Source organism: Euprymna scolopes, chromosome 6 (genome assembly GCF_053919585.1).
Source record: "Euprymna scolopes isolate OS-2025 chromosome 6, ASM5391958v1, whole genome shotgun sequence".
Lineage (NCBI taxonomy): Eukaryota > Metazoa > Mollusca > Cephalopoda > Sepiida > Sepiolidae > Euprymna > Euprymna scolopes.
This window is the reverse complement of record NC_136487.1, coordinates 36,896,540-36,913,944: the sequence shown is the minus strand read 5'-3', so window position 1 is coordinate 36,913,944 and position 17,405 is coordinate 36,896,540. Positions and strand designations below refer to the sequence as shown.

General features: G+C 33.0%; 1 protein-coding gene across 9 annotated transcripts in view; it reads right to left on the bottom strand.

Annotated features, from left to right (window-relative positions):
- LOC145277605 (TOX high mobility group box family member 3-like) overlaps positions 1–17,405 on the bottom strand; it is a 730,818-nt gene that overhangs the window by 32,363 nt on the left and 681,050 nt on the right. For all 9 annotated transcript variants that reach the window (XM_080129132.1, XM_080129133.1, XM_080129128.1 and 6 more), the window contains 2 exons: positions 4,679–4,814; positions 3,251–3,331 (listed from right to left, as the gene is read on the bottom strand). In XM_080129132.1, coding sequence (XP_079985258.1) covers positions 3,251–3,331; positions 4,679–4,814 — 217 coding nt within the window. The remainder of the gene's footprint in view (positions 1–3,250; positions 3,332–4,678; positions 4,815–17,405) is intronic.

Here is a 17,405-nt window from a genome sequence, read left to right as displayed (position 1 = left end):
TTTGATCCATACTAAGTCCTTTCATATGCTTGACAGACTTCATAAATATAGCCAGAGCAAAGATACTAAAAAAGATTTTCTTGGTCCTTATTGTCAAACTGCTTCATCTCCAGGCAGATTAAGAGAGATAACCTGCTATCCAGAATTGGAAATTACTGCTAATGGATATGCGATACCAAAAAAAGATGTAATGCAGGTGGGATTGTGGGGAGGAGAACAATGATAGAGTTGAGCTTCTGAACAGGAATCAATGTCCAATCTTAAGGGTGAAGTGGGCATGGGATGTTGAGCAAATAAATCAATAACAGTCAAACAAAGAAGCAGAACACATGCACAATGCAAAGGATAATTCCCAAGTGATGAAGAATCCACAAAGACCCCACCTAAAGTGCCAGAGCGCTCACTATATGAAAAAAAAGAATAAAAAAATAATTCCATTGAAAAGCAAAAGAAAAAACAAACAAATACACGGAGTGGTTGAAAACTGATAAACTGACCGACTAATCAAATGACTGACTGATCACACAGGTTAGATGAAGATGATGGGGGAAAAGATAATTTCCTCTTATGAACTACAATGAGTAATTAATATGGTTTATTTTCAAGGAGAGTAAAAGGAATACATGCAACTAGAAGAATAACCATTGCATGACAGAGAAAACTAATCACCTGAAGGAGGTGAGAGGATAAGTTGGCCAAAACGTGGTGAAAGAACAGAAACTATGAAGATGAGGATTACAGTCCACAAATAAATAAATAAATTACTCATCTCAAAAGATTCCAATAAAAAATAAATATAGATAAGTTTATTTTAATCAGTATATTAGTTGCATGAAAATAGATCTATGGCAAGTTAGCCACACCAAAAATGCTCATATTTCATTTGCATAGTAAATCATCAGGGTAAATGCCTGGAATCAGTTTTATATCATGAATGTTTCTGTATACCTTACTTGCCAGACATATTTTCACACTACTAAACTCTACTCGCATAGAGCACTGTTTAAGCAAATACTTAAAATATATAAACATTATTTTATTTATAATATTATAGGTGTATATACACAAGATAGTAATATACATGTATATTAATATAAATTTTTATTTTTACAAATATTTTGACTACATATGTGCAGACAGGTTTCGGTTATAATCATAATTAAGACACTTTTTCACGATTGTATTTCAGTAACGAATGTAAAAAAAAACCTATTTCAGCCATGTGACTGTTCATATCTCTTGTGATTGCCATTTATTTACAGAAGAATATCTCAACAAGATTGCAATGTGTGACATGCAAATGGCTCCGAAATCTAGCTTTACTTTTAAAATCTTGCTGTAGAAATTACGCAAGAGAAAACCGATTTCATATATATTCATGACTAGCTATACGCCTGGCATTATCCGGTCATACAATATGTTTAAACATGCTATTTTGATATATGCAAATTGCATATGCATTATTATAGAATATAGAATCAATACTCTATTGATTATTATATATTACGAGGAACAAATTGCCTGGGGGACTAATTAGCAAAAAAAAATAAATAAATAAAAATAATAAAAATAATAATGTTGTTCATCAAATTCTGTCTGTGTTTGTTTACAATAAGCACCTCAGTTGATAGTTGGGCTTAATGATGAATGGTCTGGAAAAGTCACTTTTGATTAATGTTTAGTTTTAAAATATGCAAACGAAGAAATGATTTGCGGCGATTTTAAATAGTACCTTTTCGTTTATAGTAAATTGAACTCATTAATAAGAAAAAATTAAAATAAAATGGTTAGGTACAACTGGGCTTGAACAGGGAATCATTCGACCTGCTCTACCACTCAGCTATATCTCCAGATGATAATAAATCTGTTTTTATACGAAAAAATGATTTGCTGAGATTTTATTATTTCCTTTGGCCGGTGTAACGTAAAATATTCCCCTGTAAAAATTCTTCTTTTTTTTTATTTATAAGAAAGAAAAGCTACATTTTAAGATCAGATTCTTTCAACTGCAACCTCTATCTCACAGAAGAGATGTTGCGAGTTTGTCTTTGCTTTATCGTTATTTTCATGGAAAGTGTTCAACTGAGCTTCAATCTATGGTCCCCCCTCGCCAAACTTTCACAAGAAACACTAGACTAGCTGAAAACATTATCAATAATTTTCCCCACTCTTTATCTGTGCCTAAACCTAAACATAGATTCCATGATCAAAGCTTCTTTCTTAGAACTGCACGCCTGTGGAATTGTCTTCCGTTTTCCTGCTTTCCAGCTGTCTATAATATGGTTGTCTTCAAGTCCAACGTGAACAAGTTTCTGATGAGCCGTTCCACTTAAGTTAACAAATTTACCGAACTTCCATTACTATCGATTACTATATTGTCCTTTTGACTACTCTACACTCTTTAACCCTTATCCTTGAGTGGCCTATCGGCCTTGATAAGTGGTGACGCCTATGTAAAAAAAAAAAAAAAAAAAAAAAAACTTTTGATGCTTATCAGATGAATTTCTGTACAAAACGTATGTAAGAACTCTGCCAGAAATATAAATTAGCTTTGTGTGAAATTTGCAAAAGATAGGCTCAGCCGTTTTGGAACCTATGAGGAAGGAACGCACACGCACACACAAAATGACTTTTATATACGAGTGGAGATATTTTCCATTTGTCACTAGCATAATTGATCACTTCCATGGGATTTTGTGTGGTTGAGTAGTCCAGTCTGCTCTATTACAAGCTTCATATACATGATTAGGCTGAAATTATATATATATATATATATATATATATAATGCTATCATGAAAGGAAGACGAAAATTCATGATTAAAACGTTTAAAATAAAGTTAGCGGGGTGAACAGAATAAAAGGAGAAAAAAAATGGGGGAGTCAGCTGACCGGTTTCGCCCTCACTTTATCAAAGCAGTATCGAGAGATTGCAGAGAAAAAAAAAACCATGAATGGAAATCGAAATTATGTATAGATAAAAATAACGTTGCGTTACATTATGTATGGGAATATATATATATATATATATATATATATATATATATATATATATATATATAGAGAGAGAGAGAGAGAGAGAGAGAGTAAGAAACAGAGTGGAAAATGCTGGTTGTAAAAAAAGGAACATTTTGAAACTGTGTCAATAAAACAAGATAGTTTCTCACTGGCGGCGATGAAAGAAATTCTACCGATATCTATAAGAGCCTATATCCTGGATATATAGAAAAATGACGAAAAGCAGTCTCTTACCTGTGACACCAGACTGGCTTTGTAAGCGGCAAGCTGCTTAAGGTATTCCTTTTTAGCAGTTTCTGTTTTCTTTTTGTAAACCTGAAATGGAAGAAGAAAAGAATGGTTAAAAGAATTGGCAAATACTTTTTTTCAAGAATCGCAAAAAAAAATCTTGATTATATATATATATATATATATATATATATATATATATATATTAGTAACCTAACAGGTCCGGTCATAAAATACGCTTAAGTATATTTTGATTGATGCAGATTTCGAATTTATTATTTCAAGAATATTTAGCTGACAATTATTTTTACAGTAAAACAGAAAATATTTCTTTTTAAAAGAAGTAAATTGCTACAAATATTAAATAAATAAATACAGAAACATATCTTGTTAATATAAAGTGAAAATTAATTTTAAGGAAGAGGCATTTTTTTTTTCTTAATTGAATTTACAATGACGTATATTTATTCTTTGAAACGGAATAATAGTATCAACAATAAATTTTACAGATTTATTTATATAGAAAAAAGCACCGTGGATATCCACGAGGTCCGATCTTTATTATTATTATTATTAAAATGATAGTTGACTAGTATTCAGACTATTTTCAAGTAGAATACCATACCTAAAAATGCACATACACAGACACACTAGCAAGCAGACCTGACGTTGCCCGGGATTGAATGAGGATCAACAAATATTCCACTCTTACATACTTTTATTGCGATTGAAATCGGTGAAATCGTCCATTTTTCAATCAAATCGATTTATTGCCTGCTCTGGTTAGAGATCCCTTCTCACAGTATCCCAAGAGGAAGCTTCACATGCCCCCCCCACAATGACTTGGTCCACAATACAATGTAGTCTACATTGCACTGTATAGAATCTACTGTTGATTTTTATAAAATTATCTTTAAATAATGACTTCAAGTTTAAATGTACAAAAACAAAGTATCATGATTCAATTCTGCTCTAAAAAGAAACATTCATTTCGAACGTGCCCATCTTATAAAAGAATCTATAGTTGATTTCATAGGCTGAGCCTTTCTGCTTTTTGTGATGATAAAACTTCTCAAATGCACTTGTGATGTTAGGTTGTATAAAAGTGTTAACTTTGGTCAAAATCGGACTTCCTTCTTTAATCAGATTTTTTCAATTATCGATTTTTGATACTTATCGGATGCATTCCGATACAAAAACTACGTAAAAACACTTCCAGACGCATCAAGTAGATTCATGTGAAATTTAAAAGAAATTGGCCCAGCTGTTTTCGAATCCATAGGGAACGAACTCACACACACACATTTCAATGTGATTGTGCTATTTATATGTGTGTGTGTGTGTGTGTGTGTGTGTGTGTGTGTGTGTGAAACTGTTCCACTGAATACCAGATTTAAAATCATTGTTTAAGAGACATAAAATATTTATACTCACGCTTTTATGTTCTGGGTCAAGACCATCCCACATAGAAGCAACAATCTTAGAGACTTCACCAAAACTTGCATTCGGATTCTGTCCCTTGATTGCGGCTTGCGTGTCTCGGAAAAACAAGGCATATGCTGATACAGGCCTGTGAAATGAAATTAATCAGAAAATTAGCAGACGATACCAACAATTCAACAAAAAAATTATAATAAGAATATTAACTAGACATTGGCTGGCGATAACTTACCCATGTGAAACAATTGTTTATTGGGCATTTTAGAACATTCCATTTTTATAAGGGAATTCAGTTTAATAAAGTTTGGTTTGATTTGAAATATTCCATTTTTATTTTAAGGTAGGATAATGATCGAAGCGAATTAGCATATTAATATATAGATAATAATAATAATAATAATAATAATAATAATAATAATAATAATAACAACAACAACAACAACAACAACCCTCGAAATAATTTAAATGAATAAATATGAAAAGTCCACTTCTCACACTAATGGTAAAATATTTCATGAAAATCTGAAGGGAAAGTCAAAGGTCAAGCCAGCCGGTAACTCAGTGCAAAGCCTGTTATGCTAAATGCAAAACGAAGTTTTATGTACAGACATTTGCTAAATCTGTTGAGTGCTCTTCAATTTTACAAAGAAACATGTTATGGTTTTATTTATTTGCTTCCCCACGAAAGCAAATTAGACACAAGGTCGTTTTTAATGTGGGAGGAAAACCAGCTCCCCCCAAAAAGGAGCACTCTGGCAGTGTCTAGATACACAGTAGTTGTCTCAGTATGAAGGGTTTCTCCTACATTGACCAAGGATCAATTGCAGAACAGATACTACCCGGTCCGAATGTTATGGCAATAAATATAAAGATCTTAATATTTAAAACTATTACTTTTACTATGCACCCTCCCCCTGATCAAAATGTAATTTTCTTTCTTCTTCAGAATACTAACGATTAATCTGTATTATTCATATTACTGTTCTCATTTTAAGTGTTATTCTCACAAACTTTCAGACGATGTAAACTCCGACCTTCTTCAAGTGTATCGTGTCAAACTTGTCATGGCTTACGAAATGAGAACATGACACCCCTGTGGATCGAATAAAGAATTCTATTAAAAAATCCGTGCAAGTGCCAGAGTTTGACAGAAAGATTCCAGTGTTTGACAAGATACATCTGAAGGAGGTCGGAGGTTACATCGGCTGAAACGTTGCAAGAATACCACTCAAGATGAGAACAGTAATGTAGATAATACAAAGTATTAATAATAAAAAAAAATCTTAGCAATTTGATCTAGGGAGAGGAGGGGGTGGTCATAGTAAACGTCTGTCCATGGTTTTAAATACTAAGATCTTTATATTCATTATCATAACATGTTTCTTTGTCAATTGTAGGTCCTCAACAGATTTAGCACAAAGTGTATGTACATAAAGCTTGATTTTGGATTTAGCATAACAAAAGGCTCTGCACCAAGTCACCAGCCAAATTGACCTTTAACCTTCCCTTCAGATTTTCATTAAATATTTATGAAACTGAATCAACAAAGGCTTTTGGCAGCAAATCCCTGTTCACTGATTGAGAGGAAGAGGAGGAACTGAGAAGTCTCCAGAACCAACGTTTTCACATGCCCCCATCAAAATACTAACCTGACCCCTGGGAATTTTAGAACAATAACCGAATCTTAATTTACTTAAAACAGATTTCCAAAGTTAAGAGTGGAACAGAAAGTATTCTATTCCACAGTCGTTGTGACTAGAGGGGATGAGTTTGAAAATGACATCTAGGAGAAGATTGTTATGTTTTGTTTTTCATTTTAAGATTGTAGAGCAAGAGGATGGCTGTGAAATAACATGGATGTGAGTGCAAACATGAATTTTAATATATCTGAAAAAATCTTTGTCATTTTACCATTAATGATATTTTTTTTTCTCTATTTCAGATATTTTACAGATAATATTTTGGAAAATACGGATAAGTATAGCATTGAACAATGTATGCAAGTTGTGAAATTGTTTTACCAAAATCAGGGTGAAGTTCAGTGACTTTTTAGAACTATATATATATATATATATATATATATATATATATATATATATACACACACACACACACACACACATTAGCGTCCAAAACTAAGGGACACAATTTTAAAACCTAATATTTGCTAGAAATAACTGTGAAAAGTTGAAATTTTGATAACTGGTAGTCGTTATCATCCATAATAACATACTAAAATTTTAATCATTTGCAAAGGATAGAAAAAGAATAATAACAATTATTCATTTATTTTCAAAATAGGAACGTCCAAAAGTAAGGGACAAAATTGAGAAAAACAATGCAAACATCATGCTATATTCAAATTTTTTGATTTCATCTAAAGAATAAGTCTTACTTAGTTATTTTTGAACATTGGATCAGCTGGCACCATGGTGAAACGCCAAACATTTGATTACTCTGTGAGACAAGCTATTCTGAAGCTAGACAAGGAAAAGCACACCATTAGAGAGATTTCAGAGAAAGTGAAACGTTCCAAGAATGTTGTAGGCAGCGTTGTTAAATCCTACAATGATACTGGCAAAATAGTTTGTGCTTTTAAAACCAGCAGACCCGCAAAAACTTTGGCAAGAGAAGATCGAATAATGCAGCGTTTGTCATTAAAAGACCTTTTTAAGTCTTGCACAGAAATTAAAAGGGTTATGAATAGTAGCTCATGTGTTAGTGTGTTAAGACAGACTGTTTCTAGACGACTGCAAGAAATAGGGCTGTTTAATCGAACTCTAGGGAAGAAACCACTTGTTAGTTCGATGAATAAGAAGAAGAGATTAGAGTTTGCAAACAGGTAATGTGGACATAAAATGAAAATTAGGCAAAAGTATTTTCAGTGATGAAAGCAAGTTTAATTTATTTGGAAATGATGGAAAAAACAATGTAAAGAGACATATTGGTGAAAGATTAAGTGCAAAGTGTACTAAGAAAACCGTCAAGTTTGGGGGCGAAAGCGTCATGGTTTTTGGAATGTTTTCTAGCCAAGGTACAACGCCTCTTGTCCGGTTACAAACTCGTGTAAACGCACAGATCTATAAAAAGATTGTGCCAATCATACAGAGTTCAGGTTTCAATAGGGCTACCTTTATGCAAGATAATGCCCCATGTCACAAGGTAAAGGTGGTAATGAGTTACCTTAGTGAGCAAGATTTTATAATTATGGATTGGCCACCGCAAAGTCCTGACTTAAATCGAATAGAAAATCTTTGGAAGACCTTAGGAGTGAAAGTTATGAAAAGAAATCCCACTAACACGGAGGATTTGTGGGGGAAATTTAAAGAAGAATAGTTTAAAATTAGTATTGAGGATTGTCAAGAACTGATTAGTGGAAGATGTGCAGCTGTCATTGAGAGCAAGGGCTCATTTATTAAAGATTGATTGTACATGTATTTTTATTGTTTTTCGGCAGTTTACATTGTTTTTCTCAATTTTATCCCTTACTTTTGGACGTTCCTATTTTGAAAATAAATAAATAATTGTTATAATTCTTTTTCTATCCTTTGCAAATGATTCAAATTTTAGTATGTTATTATGAATGATAACGAATACCAGTTGTCAAAATTTCAGCTTTTCACAGTTGTTATTTCTAACAAATATTAGGTTTTAAAATGTTGTCCCTGCGTTTTGGACGCTACTGTATATATGAGAGAGAGAGAGAGAGAGAGAGAGAAAGAGAGAGAAGAATAAACATTAAAGACTGAAAAAATATATTTTACATGAAATTATTGTTTGATAGGATACTCAAATATTAATTTGAGTATCCATTTATGAAGATACGATCTTTTATATATATATATATATATATATATATACACACACACCATGTTATAGGTATTCAAGAGTGATAACTAATGAATTTAACAAGGTCATTAAGAGTGCTCAATAAAAGAAGAGCAATATATATATATATATATATATATATATATATATATACATATACACATACATACACACACACACTACCAGTATTTGTCAGATGGCGCCTGAGATGCAGTAAATTTTTAATTTTTGATTATTTGTTTTCATATTTTTTTTAAAACTTATACAAAAAAATAATAAAATTTTAAGTTGTAAGAAAGATAAATCTTTTTATATTTTTTAATTTAAGCTGTTTTATTATTTCCTTTGTTGATTTTGATTTTTTTTTTCGTCATAATTGTACAACAATTACAAACAAAAATTGGCTAGACAGAATAAAAGTTTCATGTACCCGCTTATATGCTATCATGGTCTAACTTTTAAAATCTCGCAACTTTTAAAGGCCGAAAATTGTTTTTGTTTTCTATAGATTATCAAATAGTTATATACAAAACGATTTGTAAAAGAAAAAAGTTACATTTTTTCTTGTCAAAGAATTCAATGTAATGATTTTAAATATTGTTCATGCAATAGATTTAAAGAAATCTATAAATATCGATTTTTCTGTTTAACTTTTAAAGCTAAAAAATTCATAACTTATGCGAGCATATATAAGCTTTTAGAAAAAGAAAGGAAAGATGCTGCTAATGGCAAGTTTTTATTTAAGTAAAAAGGAGAAAAAGATCCCATTTTCTATTAACCTGTAACCTTTTTTTCTTTTTCCTATAGAAAGGTTTTGGGTTACTATATGTAAAATAGTTGAGGTAGCAGAGTTAGTTGGCAGGGAAAACATAAGAATAGATTTGAACTACAGCAAGATAAAAAAAATAAAAATAAAAAAAATGGACAGAAATAGATTAGTTTGGAAATCAATTTCTAAAAGCCGTCCAACACATGTCAACATGTAAAACAGACATTAAATCGACTACGATGATGTAATATATTAAAAATAGGATTAACGATAAACAAATTTAGTATTAAGACAAAAAAAAAAAATTTTTTTTTATTGTTCACTGATGAAATGATGATAAAAATGATTTTGTTTATTTTTAATGTTATTACATTTTTTTGGAAAATGTTTATAGGCGTCTGTTTATATAAAGTTTACATAAGTGCACAGGAAATAAGCTTTTTTTTTTTTTGGTCTAGCAAATAAGGATTAGGAATTTTCTTCTACCATAACCCGATTGGAATCGTACCGAATAAGAATATGTGCGGCTTGTAAGTGTATCATTAGAAGTTGCCGAGTTTTATGCAAAAGTTCACACAGATGAAAATACGGCTTTCCTAAAAAAATAATTTCATAAAAAAACTAGCAAGGCTACCTGGCACTGCTCGGTGTCATAAAAAAAAAAACAACCAAAAACAAAATAGAACAAGTTAAAAAGTGTAACATTTATACATTAAAACTTCCATCTCTACCTCTCTCAATCTGTCTTTCACTATTTCCACATCCAACACTCCCACCTCTTTTTTCACCCTCATCAATCCTTCTCTTGTATTGAAAATAATGTCATTCATCTTTCCCTTATATAACAGATAACATTGGAAGTAGCTGGAAAAAAACCCTAAAAAGCAATAAAAAAAAACACCCTGACAACACCTGCCCCCACCCTCTCCCAATGAATAATTATTTAAAAATTTTAAATATTAATTATCCAAAGCAATTTTGTTGGTGTTTGTTCGTAGTTTTGGACTTTTAGCTGGACACGGAAAACTGCCCTTTATATATATATATATATATATACTAGTGGGGGTACCCGGCGTTGCCCGGGTGTTTGGAGGTGTGTTTGCTGTTAAATAAAAAGGAAACTGGGGCAGGGGAGGGGGTAGGATAGAACCCGAAGCCCTAAGGCGAAGTTTGCAAATAAAATGTGAAAAAAACATGAACCGTTCGGCCAGCCAGAATGAGTTACTGAAAGATGTTTAAATTTATTTAAGTAAAAACCAAATTGACAGGTGCCCACACGGAAGTCGTAGAGTGTTACGACGACGACGACGTAAGCAATAGCTACTCAGCAAATGAGGTCAATGATCAGGTTTGTTTGTTATAAGTGAAGTAAAAAAAGAAAATATAAAAACGAACGATAAAACTTAAGCGGGGGGGGATAATCAAAACATCGAAAAAAACACAAAAAAACTAACGTAAGGCAAACGAACGATGTTAAATATAAAAATCGAAAAACAAAAAAAAACAAAAAAAAACAAACGTTAAAACAAAAAACAAAAAAAAACATGTGAAAAATGGCTTAAATAAGCCTGTTTCTGTATTAAAATTTAAAAAATCGGTGGGTACCTAGGTGTTTTTGGGTGTGTGGTCAGGGGTGGATAAGCGAAGTAAAAAAACAAAAAACAGAAAAACGAACGTTACATGAAAAATGGCTTAAATAACACTGGTTCAATATTTAAATTTAAAAAATCGAAAAAAAAGAAAAAAGAAAAAAAGACATCTCACACCACGATTCAAACCCCAAACGTTTAGATAATGAACCAACGTGCTAACCAACTGAGCTAACGTGACGTTCATGAAATTTAGTCAGTTCTTCAACTATTTAAAGTAAATCAGGTCATGATGTCATCTGGCGCATGTGTAGAACCGGTCGTCGTCACGAGGGGACGGTTTTTGTTGAGCCCCTCCCCTGTCGAAAATTGTCGATTTCGGGGTGAAAAAATTTACGTTTTTGGCCAATTTTTCAATATTTTTCGGGCAAAGTATGGGGCTTCAATATGATACCAAGTTTGTGAATTTTCGTTGTGTCTCTCAAAAGTTTTTAGTGGACACACAAACACACATACAAACATACATTTTCGCTTATATATATATAGACTAGAGGGTAAGTGCCCAGTGGTGCCCTTATGCTGGATCCCCCCCACCCCCAATAAATCAAAACAACTTTGCTTTCAATCAAAATAGCAGGGAGTGCCTGTGCGGCAGAAAAAAAAGAAAAGAAAAGAACTGCGGTGGCCAGGCTTGAACGTAGAACACGAAACACGAGAAAGCAAAAACTTACGGGCAAACGCTTTTGCTCACACAGTCATGAATGCTTATGATGTCATAATGTTGTAAAAAAGCTTTTCAAACATAGTTTTAGTTTAATATGCATGTGTGACTTGCAAAACAAAACAAAAAAAAACATGCAAAAAACGTAACCTCCTTACAAAAAGTGGTCAAGTTGACTTCTACAGAATTAAACCTTTTTTCTAATTTTCACATATTATGCATCCGGGGCATTGTCTTTTAAGATGGTACCATGTTTTGTGCTAGTCTGATGCAGATGACAAAAGTTTTAAGCAGAGATACAAACACACAGACGTTTGAGATTTATATATATACTAGCATGGATACCCGGCGTTGCCCGGGTGTTTGGAGGTGTGTGTGCTGTTAAATAAAAAAGAAACCGGGGCAGGGGGGTTAGGATCGAACCCGAAGCCCTGAGGCGAAGTTTGAAAATAAAATGTGAAAAAAAACATGAACCGTTCGGCCAGCCAGAATGAGTTACTGAAAGATGTTTGCATTTATTTAAGTAAGAATCAAACTGACAAGTGCCCGAATGGAAGTCGTAGAGTGTTACGACGATGACGTAAGCAATAGCTATTCAGCAAATGAGGTCAATGATCAGGTTTTTTGTTATAAGGGAAGTAAAAAAAGAAAACATAAAAACGAACGTTAAAACTTACGCGGGGGTAATCAAAACATCGGAAAAAAAACACAAAAAAAAAACTAACGTAAGGCAAACGAACGATGTTAAATGTAAAAATCGAAAAAAAAAACCCATAAAAACGAACGTTAACCCCCCCCCAAAAAAAAAGAACGCGTGAAAAATGGCTTAAATAAGCCTGTTTCGATATTAAAATTTAAAAAATCGGTGGGTACCCGGGTGTTTTTGGGTGTCGCTAAGAATAAGCGAAGTAAAAAAAAAAGCACAAAAACGAAAGTTACATGAAAATAGGCTTAAATAACACTGGTTCAATATTTAAATTTAAAAAAAAAAACGAAAAAAAAAAAGACATCTCACACCATGATTCGAACCCAAAACGTTTAGATAATGAACCAACGCTAACCAACTGAGCTAACACGACCTACATGAAATTTAGTCAGTTCTTCAACTATTTAAAGTAAATCAGGTCATGACGTCATATGGCGCATGCGTAGAACTGGTCGTCATCATGAGAGGATGGTTTTTGTTGACTGACCCCCCCCCCGTAGAAAATTATCGATTTCAGGATGAAAAATTAACATTTTTGGCCAATTTTTCGATATTTTTCAGGCGAAGAATGGAGCTTCAATATGATACCAAGTTTGTGAATTTTCGTTCTGTCTGTCGAAAGTTTTTAGCGGACACACAAACATACAAACACACATTTTCGCTTTTATATATATAGATATATACTAGTGGGAGTATTCAGTGTTGTCTAGGTGTGGAGAGGTAGTGTAGTAAGGAACCCCAGGGGTAGGGAAAAATCAAAACAACAGTAGGCAGCCTGGGTGAAGAGAGGTGTTAAAAAAAAGTGGTAGTAGGCCAGCAGGCTCGAACCCATAATGCAAAGGAGGAAAAGAAGGTGAAAAAAAAAACTTATACATCGCAAAATCAGAAGTCGTGAGTGTTCGAATTAAGGAGTCAATCCAACAGAGATGATGACTTGCAAAAATGTAGACTCAAAAACCGACTCTTCCTTGTAAAAACGGCCCAGTTGAGGGTGAAGAAATTAATGTTTTTGATCAATTTTTCGATATTTGTTGTCCAAGAGACCAAGCTTTAAAACAATACTGATTTCATCACATACAAACACACACACACACACACACACACACACACATTTTGCCATATATATATATATATATATATATATAATAGTAGATCACTATGGACGGACGTCCCGACATTTAATAATAAATGTTTAAATTTCAACAGTCTTTCTCGTGGTTAACCATATTAGCCGTGAGGTTTGTTCCTCACTAATGGAGTCAAAGATAGCTTTGTGGCCAGGTTCGAATCTTTGGACTGTCAGTAATCGTGACTCACTGCACGGATGATTCCCGAAAGGATGAAACACTAGTGTCTATAGGTATTTAAAAATTATCATAGTAATAATTATATAAATATATAGATGTATATATAAAACAGCTCCGTTCAGTCTTGACAAACTATGGATATCCATTAAAAGGTGCCTGTGCATGAAATTCTTGTAGCAAGAGTTGCCCAATGTTCAACCACACCTCTCCTGAGTCAGCACTGTTTTAATTCCAGTTGCAAGAATATATCTGTTCAGGACGATTGGAAACAATGCTGAGAGCACATACAGCACCTAGTATTCCCAAATGGTAACCCATCTGGTAATGGCCAGGTTCATCATTGCTTAACTTCAGTAATCTGGAGAGAACCAATGTATCAACGTGATTATACCATATATCTTTAACAGATTATTGTTTAATAAGTAATATATGCACAAAGAAAGCCTGTAGCTCTGCGAGAGTTTTGATCTTTGTGGGCTTGTTTTATTGCAAGCAACACAAGGTGCTTTGCGAAAGACAATAAAACAAATAACTGCGAACAGAAAAAGAAAATGAGGGGGTAGGGGAAGGGTGAGTAAAGTCTGCATAATTGTTTCTTGAAAAGACGTCACAGGAGCCGATATTACTTAAGATGAAGTATAAATATCGTAAGGCCAGGTTGTTTTTCATCCTTGCAACGGGGAATACTGACAAGTCTATGGCTAATTAATCAGGCGCGAGTGATGGATGAAGGAAACTGAATGAAGGGTGATAAGATAATGCATCTTTTATTTGCCATACAGAATGGCAGATTGGATCAATACACACCAAGCACGAGCAGATGATGATGAAGAAGACGATGATGCAGGTATACCTTTCATTACAGATGGAAGTGGATGGGGCTGTAGATGAGGCCTGTTATAGATGTTTTATTAATAATAGGAAAGAGTTGTGTGCGCATGTAAGATGAGGAGGAGGGGGATAGAGATGGGTAAAAACTGCCAAAACAAATGAGTTGAACATGTTTTATTAAACAGGAGAAAGAAATTGGAATACGAGTGTAATCGTATATATGTATGGGGACTATACATATAGAGGAAAAGGCCTAAATGTACACTCATAATATGATGTTAGAAGCACACACACACACACACTATATGTATGTTTGTATGTATTGAAAGATATTATTAGTAAAAAGCCAGCAGGCTGGGAATAATATAGTTAAAGATGGAAATAGTAAACACTGAAAAATATATTAGATATAGTTTGGAGAGTGTGAACTTCTTGATAAAAGTTTAAACATAATATGGTCCCTATACATCTAGCAGCACAGTAACATGTACATATACAGGTTGACTTCAGAATTATATATATATATATATATATATATATATATATATATATACAGGGTGACCCCCCCCCCTAAAAAAACGGGCCCCAACTCTGATTATGCCCCGTTTCTTAGTGTTTTGTCCGAATGAAATGAAACTTTGGTCATAACTAGTTTATTATATTCAAAACATCACATCAAAACACTAGGGTCTTTGGCCTTTTTTTTTTTTTTCTCCGTTGACTGTAAAATGCTCAGAAAAACAATTGAATGTCCTCTTTTTTTGGGTCACCCTGTATATATATATATATAACATACATATAATATGAAGGAATGAAGACAAAATGCTCATAAAGGGAAATAAGCGTGTATGACATGTGTTTATTCCAATATTATACATTTACAGGATTCATACAGATTTTCAATGTTCATTTTTAAGGCTTTTCAAGTCCTTCTCCAGGCAAAATTCAAGTTTTCAAAAGAAAATTTGATATATAAAGAATGATATAATAAACTAAATACTAAAAGCATTTTCATCAATATTAAAAAAAAAATTTAACAGTATTTCAATTTTGAATTTCACTTTGGCTTCATCTTTAAAGTTTTATGGAAAACATCGAATAGTTTCATGATAAAAGGATGTAACCGGAAATAATATGAAGCAATTTTAAAAGAATTTATTTATGTTGATTCTATTTTTAATATTCCGACACAAATTTTTACTGAACATAAAGAATACAATTTTGAAGTCCTTTTTAAGACATTTTGCATATTTTCAAACCCTTTTCAAAGTAATAATAGAAATAAGGCCTTGTCAAAGCAAAGCTAAAAATGCAAGGCCTTTTCAAGCCTGATTGACTGAATGACTTGCCGTTGGTTTCATGGGTTGGCTAAGAAAGACCAGACTTGTTTTAACCATGTTGCATCTTCTCAGTTGTATCAAACTCATGAAAGCCGAAGAATGGAACGTCCACTCATTCAATAGATGCATAATATTAAAATAAACGCACACACACATACATACTAGATAGCTTGTGCTTCGGTGGGTTAGTATTTGTCATATATTTAAAATCCTTCCTTCATAATAGACTCTCTGCACCAGCACATTACAGAGTGTGCCTATTGTCTTTTGAGACAGGCAAAAGGCTAACAATACATAAGTTAGGTATGTTTATATTTTTACGAACTTCTATGTACAAAATTCACTCAAAGTAATTAATCAATCATTATGGATTTTGGCTCACAACTACTGGTCGTGTCATAAATGTGGGCTATATTTAGTTTACTTTGATGCAAAGGATGTAAAAAGGGGTGGAAGTACAACCTCCCATTTAAATATTTCAGATTTGCATTAAATTTGATCAATAGTCAGTAGACACAGATTAAACAAAATTCTCTGGATGTAAATGTTTTCTTAAGACCCTTATGCTTATGCCTTGAGTTTAGGACATTTTCTAGAATCCAAATTAATTAATGTTGAATAAAACTGAAATAAAGATTCTAGACATAAGGTTTAGTATAATTATAATTTGATTTTAATCTTTCTAAAGAAACAAAGTGCCACAAAATTATTCTTGGAGTTCATTTTCCCTGTTCTACGTCAGGGATCCTTATATCTATAATCTATAATATAAAAGCAAAGATGTGTGTTAGTGTGTGCACTTTTTTGTATGTTCGGCAAAGGCATTTTTCGGAGGATGGGGGTCTCGGGGGGGGGGTACCATGTCTCAGAACTTTTTATATACTCCCGAGATTATAATATCTATGATTTGCGAATGGACGTCATGTCTATCTTTTATTTGAGCAACTTTTATTTTATAAAATTCCCACTATTCGTCTTCTCACATGTTTTTTGTATAAAGCGAAAGTATTCAAAGAAATTGCGTTTCCCTGGCACTCTTCCCAGGGACGTCCAGAAAGCAATGAGTTTTGATCAATGTAGGGAAAACTCGTCATATCACACAATTGCTATGCATTTGGACACTCCCCTTTTTATGGGGATCTGGTTTTCCCAAATATCTTGGGCAAAAAACTGGATTGCAGCCGAAGTCAAGCGTGTGATGTTTATGCACCTATGTCAACTCATTCACTTAACTTTTTAATCGTTTAATTTCAACCATTCTCACTTCTCTGCCCTCTTAGCGTCGCAGTAACATATCACCTTTTCTTTCACTTTCTTTTCCGCCTTCGCCTCAAGGCTTCGGGTTCGAGCCTATCTGCCACTAAAAGTTTTTTCTTACCCACACACACACTGACAAACACTCGGGCAATGCTGGGCACCCCTGCTAGTATATATATATATATATATATATAGTAAAAACAAAACATATAGAGATGTATACATATGTACACATCTTTAAAAAATAGGATGACATTGCATATGTAAGAGAGGAAACTTTCAGATACTCAGGGAGCAAAAAATATCAGTAGTGTAATACAGTAATTTATCAATAATAAAAAAATAATTATATATATATATATATATATATATA